Here is a 19,286-nt window from a genome sequence, read left to right on the forward strand (position 1 = left end):
AAACCAGCATAAAAATCTCTAAGGTCTGAAATATTTTGGCCAAATATATTGTGTAAGCCCTTATCCTTGGTTTGTGGCTGGTCCCTTTGAACATTTATCTCAGTGCATTGATGCAGTGGAGGGGCTCCCTCTGGACACCCTCTCAGCAGCACACAGCAGGTCCTTCCCACATGCAGGCTCTGACCCATGCATTTCCTCATTAGAAACTTGTGACAGAATTGAATAATCAATTTTAACCCTTGAGAGGATAATCAGCTGTTTGGAATAAAGCTTTTTAAAAAACTTACTTTTTAAACAACCTGTATCTCTGTGCAGTATCTCAGTGTATCTGTACTTCAGTGCAAACACTTTTGGTTTTCCAAGCCCGCTCAGCTGTTCCTGGCCAGCAGGTGTCTCCTTGGGCTCCAGGTGAGTCCCACTGGTCTCTGGGCTCCACCGACCAAGCTCCTCCGAGGCAGGGATCACAAGCAGACAGGTAAAGGTGGCAGACTCCAGCTCACACTGACTCTCTCTTCTCTGCCACGTGGTGAACAGTAAAGCGAGTTTGGACGTGCCCCTGCTGTAACCCAGTGGAGTGACTGTGAAGGCTGAGGTGATTCCTGTCCCTTGTGTGTCCATGGAATGGGGATCTGCACTTGGGCTGTGTCTGCAGCCCGACAGACACCTCCCCTCGGCTCCCCTGCCTTGCTTTGAGTGCAGTGCAAGCCCCGTGAAATGGCTGACTTGAAAGAGAGATTAGTTCTGCTCAGTGATTAGTCTAGCTTTTCCTTTCGATGCAGAATTACAATGTGGCTTATGCTGAATGGCTTTTCTGTTAAAGAAAGGCCTCTCCTCCTTCCCACCACTCCCAGAGGCATTTATATTTTCTGGTGGTGTAAATGTAGGGCCCATCTCTAGGCTTCTCTTGGCTTATGCCCAAAATGCATAGCACCATGTGCAGGACATATGGCAAGACAACATCAACCTGCACCTTGGAAAAAAGACCCCTTGCCTCCTCCAGTCAGTTTAGCCTTTTCCCATAACAGCCTGTGTGGGTGAGAGGGAGTTAAAAAGAAATCCCAAACATGCTAATTAGGGTTCAAGCCACAGGCAGCCTGCACAAGCCAGAAGCAACAGCCTTCAGCAAAACATATTTAGTGAAGTGTCCCAAATCCCCTTGATTTCTACAGGATTAGCATTAAGGCCACTGCAGGGCTTTCATATGGAGAAAGCTGGGTCTTCAGCCCAGGGCATCTGGATTTGATAAATTCGTTACTAGCAAAATCTCTTGAGAAATGAGCAGCATGTTGTAAAACAGGGGGCTGATCCGTCACTTTCTGGCAGCACAGCCAGTGCTTCCAAGCCCCACTTGGAGTTCACTACTCCAGTTAGGACCAAACTTATGGGAGTCACCCTTGTATTCCCAGCATTATGAAATAGCTTTTCTTTACTGTGTTACTGTTGCACAAGAGAGCTCTAGGATGCAAGCAGGGGTCCCGGTCTCCACAATTATAATCCAATCTAAGCTTCAGCTGAGGTGGAGTTGTGTGTTTAAGTAGAACAAAGCTCAAACAAATTTGCAGTTTCAACAGGAAGAAAAAACCCAACAAGTATTCCTTGGAATTCAAAATTAAAGAAATATAAGCATCACTCAATTTGCACGGAAATAAAAACTACTTTAATAGAACTGAGGTCCATGAGCTGGAAGTGAGAAACATCAATCCATGAAATGTCTAAAAAGCACAATGAGGAGAGGTGTGCTGAGAGCCTGTATCCACTCCAGTGATGAAAGGAGCTGCTTACCTCAGCACTCTGCTGGCTTGAACCCTCTCTGAGCGACTGGCTTGTAGTGCTTTATAGTCTGGCTGTGCTGGTGTGATCTCCCGCAGCCTGAGCTGCAGGGAACATGGGCGATTTCACTTTTGGTCTGGTTTTTATGAGGTTTGCAGCGTCCACTGTGGCGAGGTTATATAACAAGGGACTCTTTCCACAGGTTCAGACCTGCACGTTTTGCAAAAGGAGGGTTTAAGAGACTCGTTCTGCAGCATTTGTTCTTGTTTGGCTGCTTTCTGAGAGAGAAGTTATTAAACACTCTGCTTCTGTGGGCTAAAAGGAGTTTGCCAGAATAAGGTCAAGGCAGAAGGTAATGGACTGAAAAGCTACACTATAGTGACAAGCAGAGAACAGAGAATCTATTGGTGTTAGCATCTTTAGCCACTGATGTTTTGCAGCTGGATGTTCCTCCAAAAAAAGGCTTTTCCTTGGATTTTGAAAGTAAGGATATTTTTTGCAATACTACATTTCAGGGCTCATGTTCTGCAGTCTCCCACAAACACCATATTGTTTTAGGACATGACATGGCAACAAGATGCCAACAACTGTTGCCATATGTTGACAACTGAACATTGAGCCATGCTGAAAACTAGGATTTAACTTGGTGCTGGATCTTTGCTCACATAGTGATCAAAGTAAAACAAGAAGCTAAAATTGTATCAAATACTACATTTCTAAAAAACTCCAGTACTTGGGCAATTGCTGTAGCTGGCAGAGGGAAGTTCAGCAGTGACTGCCAAGAACAAAGCAGAGATCCATGCTATGAAAATAAACCCAAGACCCCTGTGCTCCTTGTGTACTGCAGCTGCCGGATATCCAAAGCACTATGCTTGCATCCAACACATTCTCTTTACCCATTATCACCTCACATAGAAATTTAAGCAAATTGGCTTTTTGTTCCAAGGCTTTTTGATCTTTGCTTCAGGAAATTTCATCATCAGTGAAGGAAGAAAATAATTAAATGTGTTTTACTCGCTCCTAGACTGATCTGTTATCTGGGGAAGGCCATCTCACCGCATTACTCAACCTTCTGGTACAAAAAGGTGCTGAGTAGGTGGCAGCAATGTTACACCTTCAGGGAACCTGCCCAGGGTTTTCTTCTCCCCACTCATTCTCCTGATCCAGCCAGGATGCAGCTGAACAATCAGCTAAGTCCCTCTGCTCTCCAGATTGAACTTGGCAAACAGCAGCATCTCACAGATTTTTCTTGTTGGGCAAACTCAGTGGAAGATGTCAAGCCTGTTTCTGCTCTCTCCACTGTCGTGTGAGAGCTCCAAAGGTCAAGTCAAGAGACTGACAACAGGCCAAGGAGCAAGCTCTTGTTCAGTTTACATATGCTGCCATTAGCGCTGCTCTTTTGTCTGTATTCAGCACATTTTTTCACTGCCCCTCACATTATCTTGTCAATCTTCTGCTCCCATCAGCATTTACTATCCTTCCCAGTGTTTTTAGCACTTAATTCTCATTTCTCTGCCACAATCTTTATCTCAATTATGTCATGGCCTTTAAGTTGCAATTCATTTATGTTGCTACAAAATTTGTGTTAGGGTCTGTAAATGGGCACTTTTTGTCTAATGAAAGATGCAGGGTTTCACCCTGTCCCTTTTCTTGCTGAAGGGCTGTTTGGCAGCTGGGAACATCTGTGACTTATTCTGGCAGTTGGCTGAACGGAACCTCTGATGTCAAAAAGTCATGCAAAGACAGACTTTAAACATGTCCTGAGGTACCATCTCAGTTTAGTTTGTGACTTTGAAACAAAGAAGAAAAGCAGCAAAGAAATTCAGATCTGTCTTCATATGAAGACTCAACATTTGATGTTGGAAAACTCGGGAGCTGTTCAAGTTCTTGTTCTGGCAAAAGTAATTGTCTCAAGAGGTAAATCCAGTTGTTTTCATTATAAAATTCCCTGATCTAAAAACAAACAAACAAAAAAGTGGTTATTCTGACACAGCAGCTCCCTACACAAAGCTTCAAGAGGAACCACATCCCCCCAGCAACCCACTCCATCGTCCTCTGCTTGCTAAGGCCAGGCAGCTTCTCTATACTTTGCTCCTGTAGAATAAACAGCCTTTCCACTCAATTCTGAAGAGAACCAGGTTTTCACTACCCCCTATTATTGAAAAGTGCCGGTAATTAAAAAACAAAATACGTCTGTGTGCTGTGCTTTTTAAATTAAGCTGTGTGTGCTATTTCAGTGACACTGAAAGCAAACACTTACTGGGAACAAAGCAAATGAGAACCTACTACTCAGGAAAATTTTCAAGCCAGTTTGTCTCTGAAGAGTAAACCAAAGAGCAAGGGTTTTTAGCAAAGCCTTCAGCAAGAAGGCCTAATCTGCACAGCAGCTGTTTCAAGGAACACAGAGCAACAACGAGTGAGCACTAAAGAGTAACAGGAGTTCAGCATCCCTGCAGAAGACATGGGTTTGGGTGTTCACAATTCTTTGGTACTTTCATGATTTGCAGCCTCAAGTCCACAGCCACACAAAGAGTCCAAGGGATCAAAGAGATCTAGGAATACATCTATCCTCAGCCAAAAGCCTCAAGTTAGACTCTGCAGAGAGCAACGGAGACCTAAGAAGAAAATTAGCATCTGTTTTATCATAACCCAGCTCATCAGGCTCTGGAGGAAGATGAAGGTCTACCTTCTTCTTCACACAAGGTCTGAACAATCTGTACCTTGGTACTTACTGAGGTAGGTAACAGGTCACAGACCCAACTCAAACAATTCACCTTTTTTATATTCTGACCACAAGCAAACTGACCCACACTGAAAGCTCCAGCGGTAGAAAGGCAAAATTTTAGTAAATGTGTATGAAACTCTCCAGATCTGGGTGTGTGTATTACATACTCTGTAATAGGTTCAGGGTTTTTTAAAGTCATACTTTGAGAAAGAAATTTTAAATCTACTGACCTGTACTGCTCAGTTTATGATACCTTGGCCTCCAGGACAAGCCTCAGGTTGTTGTGAGGAGGAAAGTTCCACTTCTATCAACTCTTCCTGTGTCTAATTACAGAAGGTGGTCTCAGCAAACTGTTCATAGCTTTTCCAGCACTACCTTCTGCTGTAAGATTAGGGAAGATAATAACAATTTTTGGGGACATAGTTATGCTTCTTGGTCAGTTATGAACAGTACAAGTTTATTGCCATGAATAGTTTGAAAAACTAGAAGGTGGTGAAATATCACGTTAGGTCAGGAAGGAGGAGACACCTTGTCACTGAGGTGTCCACTGAGGCTGTCTGTGACACCAGCCCAGGGAAGAGGCTGCATGGATCACGTCAGCCACAGGTTCAGAGTGCTGCTCTTCCTGCAATACAATATGCACGTATGAAATACATTTGGTATTTTATTAAGTAAACAACGCAATTATCAGTGCACATTTTAAGCAGCAAAAAGAAAAGAAGCACCTCAGACTTTCATACCGTAACAAAAGTTCTGTGGAAGCTGCATTTTATTTGAAAATCCACCCATTTTTGCTAACATACATTTTAATATTTTAAACAAAAATAGAATCTGCAGAGACAATGCAGCAAGTATGCTTAATTCATGTACAGAATTGCTTTCGTATCATTGACTATCCTTCTGAAGGCCCCACTCCACCCAAAAGTTATGGTGTATTTACACAAAGCACCGATCAACAGCGCTACTTGAACTCCTCGTGAACTAAATACCCACTAGACGTATGTAAGGAAGCTACTTCCCCTTTTTTACTTTTAAAAGGTACATGATCATGAACGAGCCCAATGAAAAGGCTTTCCCCCCCAACACACAACACCTCAATTTATTTTTTTTTTTACAGAAAAGAAGGAAAGTCTTAAAAATGAAAGCAATTCCTCACATTCATCTTGGAAAGGCCTTATAATGTCAAATGTAAAAATAATGACATGCCAAGCACAAAGCAATAAAGTTCCTTCCCAATGCACTAATGCTGAATTAAAAATGTAGTGCTTCTTCTAGTCAGTTAACTGTTCCCTTGCAAAATCCTAGGCACAGAATTGACTATAAGGATTAATGCGTTTTACAGCTCTTCCCTAATTCCCATATATACTGAGAATTCATTAGATTCAGACCTTTAAAATATTTAGTGCTCTGTATGTCAGCTGAAAAGCATTCTGAATCAGATTCATTCTTTGTGGATAAAAATCAGACATACTGTATACATCCATACTCATTTTCATAAGGAGGTTTTTTTGATACAATATTAATGTTAAATTGATAATCATAAATAAATACAAACAATAATACATAAGGAATGTCTACTGCAAACTGAATATATAATTTTTAAAAAAAGTTAATTTCCATTACTGCTGTGCCTACATTTGTGAGGACTGAAAAGGTAACTGCAGAATTAAGAGTTAGGATTCGACCCTCCCCTGCCCAGAGTCTTGTTTTGAGTTACGGTAAAGGACACATCTCCAATCCAGACAGCATTTCCAAACACCAATATCAATTTCCAGAATAAAGGCTTCTCTGCGTACGTTACCAATTAAGGATATTATTAGAAGCTGAGAGTATTGACGTGTTAGTCACCAGGACAAAAATAGGTCTTGGTCTTAATTCACGGCAATTCTTGGCTTTGTGTTGTGTACTGATGTCTTCTTATGGAGGTGTCCCAGCTTCCTTCATTGGTCTTCATCATTTCACTGCATCACTTAAGGGAAGAGGAGAGTTTGAGGGACTGAAGTTCATTTTTTTCCTGGGAGTTTACTGCTGAGCACATCTTTTTGGAAACGTTCCTTTCTCTTCCATCTAACACAGTTACATAAACTGAATCTGGAAAGATGAAAAACCCTAGGGTTAACATGCAACAGAAGTAGAACTTCACTCTCAACCTTTTTTCTTGAAAAATTTCCATTCTTCTGATGCCCAAGCTACCCCATGATCTGAAGTTTTGAACAGAAATAAAATATTTTTAAAAAATCAGGGCCAGGAAACAACCAAAAGACATCAGGATGTTGTTCCAACGACACCAGCCTTTGGAATAGCTCTGCATTAAAAATAAAACCCACCTAGTTATCCATGCAATATTGTCACCAGCGGCAGCATAACACAGACCAACACCATTATGAAGAGAACTCAGGGTCATTTTTCATGTTGAACCAGAGAAGTGCACAAAGAAAAGCAGCTGCTGTGCGCAATAAGCCTACTCTCTCTTTATACCACAAATTCTCAAATTTCTTTTTCATGTTTTCACTCATTTTACTATTTAATTCCCACCTGCCCCTGACTGGCAAAACCAACACGAGTCCTCCACTGCACCTCTGCACCAAAATGGATCCCTGGCACATGTGAAACAAGCACCTCCTCCTGCATGAAGGGAACTCTGGCCAAGCCACGGGGAAGCGCACGAGCACCCTGCCAGCAGCACTCAGGGCTCTGCTGCTAACGGGGAACTCTGAACATTTTCCTGATCAGATGGTAAATACCAGGTAGCACCAGTTCCTTCTCCCTAACTGCAGCAAGTACCACATGAACTGGTTCTATTTCCAATGGACTGAGGCAAAACCACTCAATCAGCCTGTAAACTGCTGAAGTTAAACACAAAGAGTTTCCAAGTCACTTCCACAGTGCTTCCAACTCAACAAGATTTGGTTTTATTTCCTTCAGAAACAGTTCTAGCCATGTTAATAAAACTTGAATTAGAACTTTTTTGTTTCATATCACAAACACCAGCATCTCCCCAGAATAATGGACAATACCTAAGTTGTTCTACAAGAAATCCTGGAGAGAGAGCTCTGCAAAGGGATCCTTTCCTGAGGCTCTGTGAGGACTCTGACTGGAAGGGCTGGATGCTGCAGACAGCTAGTAAGAAAGACGACAGAGAAAGGGAAAGAAAAAGAAAACAAGGTCTCAGAATGACAGAATATGAAAGCTAAACGTGTAATGAAAGGACAAGGGGAGGTTAAGAGGCACACTTGGCAGAAGTCAACTATTAAAATAAGGTGTTTGGTCATATGGAAAACAAAGCCTCTTCAATGGTTGGTGTAATGTAGAAACAAGCCAGACATGACCCTCCAGAAAGGAAACACCAGTGGCACTGGCCAAAAAGCAGATACACATTTTCACAGCAGCTTTCTTCAAAGGAAGATACAAAACATTCAGCCTGACTTCTGTGAAACAAGTTAGTCCTCTCCCTGCTTTACTGGGAAAACTACAGCCTGGCAGGGAGAGATGATGCTGGGGTCTGGCCAGAGCATGGCAACTTTCCAGATGGTTTCTCCAGAAGGAATAGCTTTCAGCATCTTTTCTTGTCAAAATAGGATGCATATAAAAAGAGGTTGGATAGCAGAGAATAGTTAATTCTCAATTTGGGACCTAGAAGGAGAACAAGAGATATATTCTGTGAATAGGAGAAAAAAGGGAAAAAAAGGCAAAAAGATGAGAGTTTCAACTGCTACTGTGGCCGTTTCAGGTGAGAAATGAAGACTGTGACTGATAGTCTGTACACTCATAAAAATTGCATCCTACAGTCATGTACCTAAAGCAGCACACCACAAACTCAGTCATATAAAGCACATAACTTAAAGGTGGGTAATATTGGCATTCCAACTACTGCTGCTGGGAAAGACCAATAATCTGCAGACTGTACTTGCAGGAGTATCTGCTATTTGTTGATTTATTTTTCCTTCTGTGTTAGTATTTTCTTAACAAAAAAGAAAATGGTGTTTTATTAAATCCTATTTGCCCTCCCCCTGAGTAGAACACGCATGTTTCTGCACTTATAAATCAAAGTCAGCGTCCTCCAATTTGGGTTCCTCACTGGAACAGTTTGTTCAGAACTGAGTCACTTGCACTCCATGCCCATGACAAAAAACACTGCATGAAGACCTTTTCCTTTGGAAATGCCAGGCACCTGCCAACCTACACATGACAGGAAATCTGCTTATGGGCATTGCTTGCACAAGTGCTCAGAGTGTAAATATTGCCGTTGCACATTTAAATTTTTCACATGAACGTCTGTTTTGGAAACCACATGAGAAGGAGGACTTCCTTCAGGATCAGTACATACTTAATCTGCATTGGAATCTTCATGTTCTCCTGAAACCCCACTCCCAATGGGGCATTCAGATCCAGTCACCATAAATAAATTATGCAAAAGTCATGAGACAGAATGGGAAATGCTTGAGAAGCAGTTTCAGGATGTCAGAATTTCCCCTGTTAAACTTGGTTCTTTCCTTTGGGAAGCCATAGGCAGACTAGTGATATGGTCCAACAGAGTCCTAACTTCAGCAAGGAATGCCTGCTGCCACTTGATTTCAGGAAACATTCTTCCTCTTCATGGTCAAATGCCTTGAAGTCACATAGATTTCTATCAAACTGAGCTGGCAGATCTCCAACCCATATCAAGTCCAAAGAAACGTCCCAGTTTGAAAGCAGTGTGGAAGACTGGTAGGTTTGGGCCAGTTGTGCAACATGAGCACATAACCCAAACACAGGGGAAATTTCAGGAAGCCTGTTCAAGTTAAAATCTGAGGAAAAAATCTGATAACGCTATTACCTAGATGCCATAATTAAATTCAGCCAGGACTTGCAGTAAATACGCATTTTAACAAAATTCCTTTAATTATCAAAAAGGAGACCTAAAAAAATGCATGGGAAGTATAGTTAGACAGTTTCCTACATTGCAGCTCTCCAGATTACTCCAGTTTATAAATAGATCTGAAAGCAAGAACGACTCCTAACAGTTTCTAAGGAGAAGCATTTAAAACAACACTGCTGGCCATCAGTTTCTCTGGAGCTGACCTAACTGGAGCTGTGGATGTAGTGCCCCTGCTGCCCAGAGCTGGTGTGATGTGAAATGCACTGCACCACACTGCTCAGACAGCTTAGTCTCACCTCCAGCATCAGCCGGCACTTCTCACTGCCTCCAACAAAGACAAACCTCCCTGGAGTCCCAGTAAAACCTAAGAACCCGTCCATAAGCGAGCACTGGGCTGACTGCCACCATTGGCTACATTCTGGTTTCCCATGAAATGAGTCTGTCCAGCTGTTTTACCATATATTTCAGGGGTAATGTGCCAAAGCAAGCATCTTTAAGGTTTATTTTCTGGCATAAGTCTGTCCTGAACTTTCTACCCTGTTCTTACAGCTTCAAATACCCCTCCAACCCCCCTCCCTACACCCAGCCAAAAATCAACTACAAAACAGATCCACCAAACCAACTTACTCATTTGCACATTTACCTATTCTCCATCACCCAGGTGATCACTCCTGCTACTTGCCACGTACAAACGGCTGTGTTACAATTTACACAGATGTTGGCAGTGGGTGGAGTAATTTCTTTATTCTTTTTTAACTCTTAAATTTTGCACTACCCATCTGTTTCCCCCTCCTAAGGTTATGTCCCTCTGGGGACACCACACCAGAACATGTGACATGCGAAGGCACACAGATTTGTCCTAGTTGTACCATTTTATATTGGCCAACACAACACTGTGGCTGATTTAACAGCCACTGGGATACTCAGGCCTTGTGATGGGCAGACACATTCCAGCCCCTGTACATCAGTCAAATCTGGCTTGTCGGGGACTTTTGGCATTTGCTGTCCTGTATATCACATCTGCCATCCCTCTGCTTGAAGCACTGATTCAGCCTGCCCCCTCCTCAGACACACACACACACTTCCTCCCTCACCAGCTACAATGTCATCAAACAACTCCAACCATTCTCACTGTTCTGGGTAGCACAAGGTAATAAGTTGCAGTGGGTAATGCCCACTATTTTATCATGATGAAAGCTTATTTTCTTTCTCAGGTGGGAAATACTGCAAGATAAATATTTTCAAAGAAAAATTACACATCTTTCAAAACTATAAATGCCTTCTTTGCTCAGATTTCCATAGAAGTGACTGTTCTAGTTTCATTCTCAATTATTTCAAATTATTTTGTCCTTAAAAACCAAACTACCTTTGCTTTTGAATGCAACAATTAGGAAAAAAGTTGCAAGCATGTAAAGAGAACACTTGGAAGAGAAGCAAAAGAGGTATGTCTAGAGAGAGAAAAAATTTATTAAGACTAATCCCTGAGAATATCAAGTTATGAACAACAGTTTAATTTATATGGAAACTGCACAACATTAAGATGCCTATTTTCCCAGTGTGTTCTCAACTCACTACAACTTGGCAATAAAATTTTTGGCAACAACTTCATATCTGTCATCATGCTTTTAAATACCTTTAGCTTGCTTTACTGTAGACAACACCTAAGATCTATCAGGAGACAATAGGTGATATAATCTGGTGCTTTAAATTAAATATGAAAAACAATTTCATTTTTGGCAAGTGATGACGCCATGGACAAAACCAGTAATAGAATAATGGTGTTTACAGTGATCCATGTGGGCAGTTTCAGCTGTGTGCCTTTCAGATAACCATTATTAATTCTTTAAGATTTGTTTACTGACCCCAAGAATACATGTTTCTGTTTCTTTTACTTTCCTTTTTCTATTTCTGGCACAACAAGAGCATTAACTAAACTTAAAGTGTAAAATATGCTCTCAGAAGAGCCTCAAGACTCAGCACACAGTAAATTCAGTGTGATAAGAGTGCAATTCCCTTCCGTGGCTGTACATTAATAAACTCTGCTGTGTATGGGGAAGCTCTCACATGCAGCCCTTGTTTCATTTAATATGCTTTACTGACATGAGGGTTCTGAAAACTTGACACCTTCCAGCAACAAAGACTGTGTGTCTCAGGGAAAACCCTTCTTGGTCACAGCAAATGCTGACTCAAAGGGTGTGTTTTCAATGAAATTAATTCTCACAGGAGCCAAACATTGTCAGGTAAGAGAATAAATATAGCTGCATACACCTCACTTGTGACTAATTCCTCTTTCTCCTGTTCTGACAGCCAGCTGGGATTCAACCAAAGCCACACCCTGCAATGTCAAATGAAGCAGAAAGGCTCACTGAGCTATTCAGACCCATCTACCTGTTCATAACTGAATTAGGCAGGTGGGAAGGTTTTTTTTTAAGGATCATTTCAATTTTTTTTATTTAATGTAGAGAAAACTCCTATCCTTGAGGATCCTTTTACTTGGTCAATATTTAAAAACTGTCATAAACACTATTTGTCCTCTTGAAATGGTATAAAATCCATGTGAAAAATACCAAATCACTTATGCGACAGTGAAGGTGCAAAGCAGGTCTCAGAAGTCTAAGACAAAGCCAGTTGAGAATTGCTAAAGATTTCTTTCTAGCTAAAGAAATCTAACAGCATCTCTTCCAGATAAAGCATTTAGAAGAGATATTTAGAAAACAACCCTATTCATAAGGCTGTATTTTGAAGAAGACAATGGGCATACAGTCCACTGGGAGCACACAGCAGAACCCTTCTCATAAAAGGAGCAGACTGAGGCACTGGAAAATGCTTGAGGCTCTTTTTAGTTCCAGCTTGCTGCTGAATTCTCTTCCCTCCACAGTCGAGTCCCAAACACTGCAGTTACACCAACCTATACCTAGGTGAAGTCATACATGAATGCTTCTAAACATTCACCTATAGAAACAGAGCTCTTTATAATAAGATCAAAATACAGGCGCAATATATTTCATTTTTCTAATAGAAGGTCTGATGTGCAGAGTGAACTTTGAAAAAGAGGCATGTGATAGGTGAGTAAAACTACACTTAATCCTGGAGTTTCAGTCTGCCAGTTAAACCTGGCTCTGCCTTTAACTCCAGTTCACAAATACAAAGTCTCAAAGATATCAGAATTTTCCAAAAATAGTATGAAGGTGGTCAGGGTTATCTATCCCCTCTTCCTCCTACTTTTTAAAATGTTTTTCTTACCATTAAAAAAACCCTCTCTTTAGATGCCTATTGGGTTATAAAAGTGAGTTCAGACAGAAATTTCCCAGTGACAGATATTTGTAAAACAAACAGGTATGTATTTAAGTCCAGTCAGTTCAGAGTGGCCCTTTGGCACACTCATTCCAGCAGGTTAGGTAATCAATCTGGACACAACACATCCCAAGAAGCAGGTAACCAGGGGATTTAAGGAACACTCCACCTAAGGTAGCACTGAACAGGGAAAGGCCAGGTAGACCAGTACTGCGATTGTGCATCCTCACTATGCTGCACATGCAGTCTCCTGCAAAACCATGGAGGAACACAAAGCCCACTGGAAACCACCGTGGTTAAAACCAGATGGACGTGCCATGTGCCTCCCACTGAGGTGCTCAGGACCAACAATGGAGTAGTGGGTTGAATTTTCACCAAGTTTGATGACACAATTCTTTCAAACCCAGCTAATCCAGTCATGGGCATAAAAGGCTACACACACCCTGTCTGGCCCCTGCAAAATGCTCTAATACAAGCACACATCTTGCACCTTGGGTACTTTATAATCTAATACTTTCAAATGTAACAGGGAAAAGAACAGTGACACGTATACTCAGGAAAAAGCTGGGATAGCCAATCTCACATAAACACACTCTGAGAGTAAAGCAGCATGGAATATGACTTTGGGGAAAAAGCTCATCTTCAGCAAAGGGCACAGACATGAGCTTTTGCTATTCTTTGTCATTGTCACATTCCCAGAAAAACAATGCCTGAAAAAGACCTATCCTCTTTGGTTCGGTAACACAAATTTGCTGCTGTCAACATGGATACAAGCTGATAGGAAGCAAGCCTTCCATGAACTTTCCATGAACTTGTGCAATAATTTGCCCAACACAAATAAGAGAGATTAATTATATCTATGTGTAAAATTAGCATATTTAATATACTTCTAAAGAAACTGCCTTGTGTAATTCATTCCCAGCACCAGCAATTTGAATATACACACCTGTGCTCCCGGTACAGGGCCAAAGGGGTTTGGTGGTCTCATGACTGGCTGACTGTATATCAAAGTTGGCTGGGTCATTACTGGTATGCCTCCCATCTGTGATGGCTGAAAAAAACCAGACAGCATCAAGTCACACACAGCATTAATACATTTCAAGTATTTCAGGAGATAAAGGAAAATGGCAAATGGGTGAAAAGTCTTGGTCATATTTGAGATATGCAACCATGTGAGATCCTTCTACAATATTCTGCAAATAAAGGTTACTGGAAAGGAACATTAGAGCTTTTCCAAGGAATTTTTCTCAATAACAGCCGAGACCATTCAATCTCTTGCTGCAAAGATCTGAAGCACTAAAACAATTGTTAGACAAGCATTTGTGCTGGTCCTTCTGCTCCCCAGTGTGAGGTCTGACAGCACCTCCCTGACTGCCTCTGACAGCACAAGCACAGTTTTGGAGACAGCAGTGCAGTGCTGGCATAGCTCTGGACAAAATTGAAAACTGAGAGCTGTACATGCAATTAATGTCAAGTAATTACGCAATCAGAGTCAAAGTGTAACCAACACTCCAGCTGAGCCAAATTAGAAGTTTAATGGGTATTAATGGTCTTAAAAGTAAGGTTATATTTAACACAGATGCCCATCTCTGGCACTGCTTTTGGCATTTCCCTCAGGCTTGGGTTGACAGCCAGCAGCAGTCCTACTGAAACAATCCCCACACCAAGCAGCTTTTCCCTGACTAATCCTGGTAGTGGTGGTGGTACTCTTCCTATCATGCCTACCAGCTGTTTGGGCAATCACAGGGTGAACCCATTCAACAAACTGACCCTAATGAAAATACACTATAAACAAATATAAGAACATCTGAACAAGTGCTGGCCCAAGACACAGGAAACAGCAGCCAGGGAATGCCCGGGCACAGTGCCACAGCACTAAACAACCTGCCTGTCCCAGCAAGCTCGCGACATGTGGGAACATAAGGGAAAAGCCTGCACTTAGACAGGACCATCCTCAGAACTCTGGCCCTCACTATTGCTTTTATGAAAAACTAAAATGTTAACAGCAAGGGCTGTATATTGAGTCAACATTTCAGAGACTGCTGATGGTAAATGTCCTGCGTAAAGTCTGAATGAGCCAGGGCAGATTTCAGGACGTGCTATGGAGCCCACTGGTCATTCTGTAAAGGCCCACCTCACCCACCTGCTCAGATACTGGACATGTTTGAACAAGCAGCAGCAATTCAGGGTAATAGAGTTCTGTCTCCTTAACTCCAGTTTCTATTTCACACTGGCATTTAAACCCCACAATTAAACATAACACAATAATGTAACATAACAAGCAAGATTACTTTTCGTACTTGTTGCCTTCCCCTGCTGCTGACTCAAAATAACCATGAAAATGCTGCTGGTACCACAGGAGCAAAGTTGTGTAGAGTTTGAATCCATACTGACGTTAGTTTAAGCATAACAGCTTTGACCAAGAACATGGGAGTTCATGGATAGGTAATAGGGAATAGGATGATATATGATACTCTCCCAAGAGGCCCTCAAAAATATAGCTGGACACTTCTGCAGTTCACTTACTGAGTGTATATAAGTTATAAGTCATTAAAGTAATTTGGTTATATGATGAAAGATGTAAATTTTTTGTTTCCTTTAATCTGTGAGCATTTAATAGAATAACTGCTTGAAGGAAGTTTTCTTGCCTTTTATTCACCCAGGAAAGCTGTGCTGCATCAAAATCATACTAAAAAGAGCTAAGGCATATAATTTCAGAAATATTTTAAAATTTAAGGTAAGAACAAAAATTTGCCAAGCAAAAAGCAGGAAGGTCAGGTTTATGTCAAACGCCTTGAGGCGCTGGTGTGTCACCAAGAGATCCAACTCTCAACCGAAACCACACTATATTGCAGTGTCACAAACTTGCACTTCTGTAGCATTAATCATCACAGATTCTTGCTCCCAGACCTCAGCAGAAGGTATTTAAGGAAGGCTTCACTTCACCAAGAAAACATTTCTGTTCTGAAAGCAGATGTCTATATTGATGCAATAAACTTGTTTCTATGCTAAACTTATTTCCATGCCAATAAGGATCACCAAGAACAGACACTGTGTAATTTTCATAGAATCACAGAATGGTTTGAGTTGGAAGGGACCTTAAACATGATCTAGTCCCATTTTAAGAAGTTTATGAATAAAACAAGTGAAGTAAGGAAGGGTAGACTTAAGTTCAGACAAACAGCATGTAAGTGGTTCAGAAAACCAGAAGTTAATAATTGGTGAGGAATAAATGAATGGGAGTTGAAATTCAGTCTTCAGTAGAACAGTTCAGGAAAACAAGAGCTACCAAACTACAAGCAAACAACATACAGCGTGTGCCTGGTTGGAGCTGTAGGAATTGCACTCACCATCACGTAGCCCATCATTCCTGTTGGCGTTGTGGCAGGATAGGCCATTACAGGGGGTGCCTGGTGTGAGAAACAGTGGTGAACTGAGAGGAGAAGAGATCAGCTGCATACTCCAACACATTGCTTTCTAAGGATCACCTCCAGCACTCAGCTTATTATGAACATAGCAAAGAATAAATAGCATCTGCAGTCTGGTGTTAAGAGGGTATCCTAATTATTTCAGATGGAGTACAATACCTAAACTAAAGTTTATAGGCCATCTTGGCAAATCTTTAATAATGTATTTGCTTTTTTCATGTTAGGATTCTGGCTGATGAACTAAACTGCATGTACCACTCTCTCAACATCCTGTTTAAAGAACACAGTACAAGACTCAGAGAAGTTTGAGAGAAAATATTTATGAAACAGAAGCACATTTTTAATCCTATGTAGTATATACTTATATTTCAGTATCAAAAGCAATTGTACACAACAAGTCTTAAGAGAGAATTTGAAAGACCAAAAGATGAAATTACCGTTGCTTCTGCTGACACTTAGAGGAATTCTCTTTAGCCAGGATGAACACATTATGAGGATTCTCCTAGCAGGCTTTGATATAAATTAGACTCTCACAGGAATAGCCAGTTGGCACTCCCTCTCCCTCACTCACTCCATTCACTGCATTTGAACTTGCTAAAAGTCCTCTTGGTACTTGGCAGATACATTTACTACCCTGATGTGCTTACTGTACTTTTATGAAGGTACAGCACAACTGCTGTCAAAACTGGGGTGAACTTCTGTTTTGTCAACAGCTTGGCAATATTTAGGTAGAAAAACAGCTGATAACTCTTAGAAATTTAAACGAAGATAGTTCTTAATCTCTTCGCCATATTCTTTATTCTACAGTTTATTATCCACTTTCTAAATTAGTATTAACTATTTTAAGGACAAAAAAGTTGGATTTTTTTTCAGACTAAACTGGTGCTTACAGATATTTAGATAGCTTGCTATCCACTCCAGCTCCTGTTAGTCTACCCTCTTAGAAAAAAAACAGTAATTTTCATGTTTTTGCTGTGGGGATTTCTATTCAAGACAAACACCATAAGCATTTCTTGGTACACAGACATTACTGCTACAGAAAAGAGGCAAATCATAAACCATTAATCATATTGGATTAATTAAAGCAGATAAATTGTTTCATCAGGAATAGGGCATCAGGAAAGCTGCTTCTGAATTCAGTTCAAAGGTATCAGCTGCTTTTTTTAATATAGTAGAGCCAGTGCAACTGGCATTTCAATTGCCATGAGTACAGATAGAAAATCATCTGGACAGCATATTTGCAATATATTTCACACAGCAGGCAAAGCTATCCACAAAATTACAAGGTTTTTTTTTTTTTTTTTCTTGTGTACACACACCTACACAAACATGCTGTATAAACTTATTGTTGAATGCTCAAATATGGACCTACCACCCTTTAGTTACAGAGTTACCCTGGAATAAAAACAAAGTACAGGGAAAGACCAATATTACTGTTGACATAAAAGAAAAAAGTCCTTTGAAATGAAAGCTTGCATTCCTCAGACAGCAAGCACAGGTTAATTCTTGCCCTCTGTAAACTATCTGCATTAATTTTCTTTCTTCATATGAGTATTCATGATATATTGGTCTCTCCCCACTTAAAAAAAATTTAAAAATCAAAATCTACCATAAATGTGGATCAAGTGCCATGTATAACAGAAGCCTGTGAGGTTTCATGCAGTTATTCAAACACAATATTTTTATCTTCATTCAGAATCCACCAAATGCATTAAAGGCAGCACAGACACACACCCCAGCTCTCTGGCAGCAGATGGTACAGTTTAAAGCAAGGAAAAATAATCTCGGTATTTCCCATGCCATCATTCGATTCAAGAGCCTGCACACCACCTATGAAGTTTGTGTATGCTAGGAAAAGCTCAATTTTTGGCACACCAAAGATTTTCAAATGAGAAATGTGTAAATAGCGAGGAGGTTATGAGATTCTGCAACAGCAGTGGTTAATATCAGCATGCCAGTCGATTGCAAAAAGGCTGTGGGTTGTTTCACTTACGTATTGTGGAAAATGCATGCCATTCTGTATTTCCCAGGGAGAACAATTACATAATGCAATAACACTGGATTAGAAGCAAATACTTACACAACAGAATATACACAGATAGCATTTTAGTTCACAAATACATTAAATGTTTACTCCAACACATTCTTGTAATTCAAGTCATTCACTGAGACAACACACCTGTGATACTGTCATTGGTATTAGGTTTGACATTGGTTTGCATAGTCCATTTATTTGGTATATGCCTTTTTCATCAAAGATTTTCAAAAGCATATTTATTTAGCAAGCTGCAGCAACTCCACAATAAATGGACCAGCAGAGGAAAACAAAGCCTTTTTTTCCCCTCACATTATTTCTTTTTCAAGTTTTTTATGTTTATAGAACAGTTTCACAAGAAGTGTCTCAACAGTATCTCTCAATAATAAAAGCTGTTAATTGTAATGACTTATCATCACAAGATGTAGATATAAGACATGAGTTATTAAACAGATTCAAGCACACAGGTAAACTCAAACCACCAGTCATTAACACAGGTAAGTAGTTACAATTTCTTCAATATCTACATATCCTCCACTAAGATCCACAAACATATTTCTCCCTAAATAGTTGTAGTGAGTTGATAAGGGACGCCTGGTAGGGAAGATATGGCAGATCCAGGGAGACAAGTTCTATCTTTCCAAATCCACAATGCTGCATTACTGCACTGCAGATTCAACCTCCCCCAGACAGAATCAGATGCAATAAATCCTTGGGGGCTGTTTTTTACCTGCTCTGCCCATGTACAGCTCTCCAGGTCATTGGTGAAAGGGTGAGTAGGATTCACATGCAAAAATGTTCTGTGAATGTTGTGAAAACTACTTCTGTAAAGCATTAACATGTAATTAAAAGCCCTCCCCCTACACTGATACCCCAAAATCCTTGCCAATACTACCTGTTAAAACAGACATGAACTTGCTCATCAAAACTGACATGGATTAAAAGCAAGTGCACACACCAGGCCAGGAAAGCAGTAGTTACGTACATTAATAAAGCCGTAGCCACAGACACCTCTGCAAGTATCATGGGGCCAGTTCCCACCCCCAGAGTAGGCCAAGTTACAATGTAATGATGTAAGTGCACCTGTAGGTGCACCCGAAGGACACGTTCACACTTACACCTTTCTAGACTGCCAAATGCCTCCTCACTCCTTGGGATTCCGAGTTTTATGTCCTA

At 40.8% G+C, this 19,286-nt stretch overlaps 1 protein-coding gene across 6 annotated transcripts in view; it reads right to left on the bottom strand.

Moving 5' to 3' along the window:
• Positions 1 to 4,982: 4,982 nt before the first annotated feature.
• PICALM (phosphatidylinositol binding clathrin assembly protein) overlaps positions 4,983 to 19,286 on the bottom strand; it is a 66,354-nt gene continuing 52,050 nt past the window's right edge. The window contains exons 19-23 of one of the 6 annotated variants that reach the window (XM_054269707.1): positions 18,069 to 18,092; positions 15,998 to 16,057; positions 13,594 to 13,698; positions 7,513 to 7,615; positions 4,983 to 6,586 (exon numbers count right to left, since the gene is read on the bottom strand). In XM_054269707.1, the coding sequence (XP_054125682.1) occupies positions 7,523 to 7,615; positions 13,594 to 13,698; positions 15,998 to 16,057; positions 18,069 to 18,092 (282 nt within the window). In that variant the 3' untranslated portion in view covers positions 4,983 to 6,586; positions 7,513 to 7,522. The remainder of the gene's footprint in view (positions 6,587 to 7,512; positions 7,616 to 13,593; positions 13,699 to 15,997; positions 16,058 to 18,068; positions 18,093 to 19,286) is intronic. The other 5 variants (XM_054269710.1, XM_054269711.1, XM_054269708.1 and 2 more) reach the window with 5 other exon arrangements.

This window comes from Melozone crissalis, unplaced genomic scaffold (genome assembly GCF_028551555.1).
Source record: "Melozone crissalis strain CALT ecotype California unplaced genomic scaffold, PUWL_Pcris_2 ptg000008l_1, whole genome shotgun sequence".
Classification (NCBI taxonomy): Eukaryota; Metazoa; Chordata; class Aves; order Passeriformes; family Passerellidae; genus Melozone; species Melozone crissalis.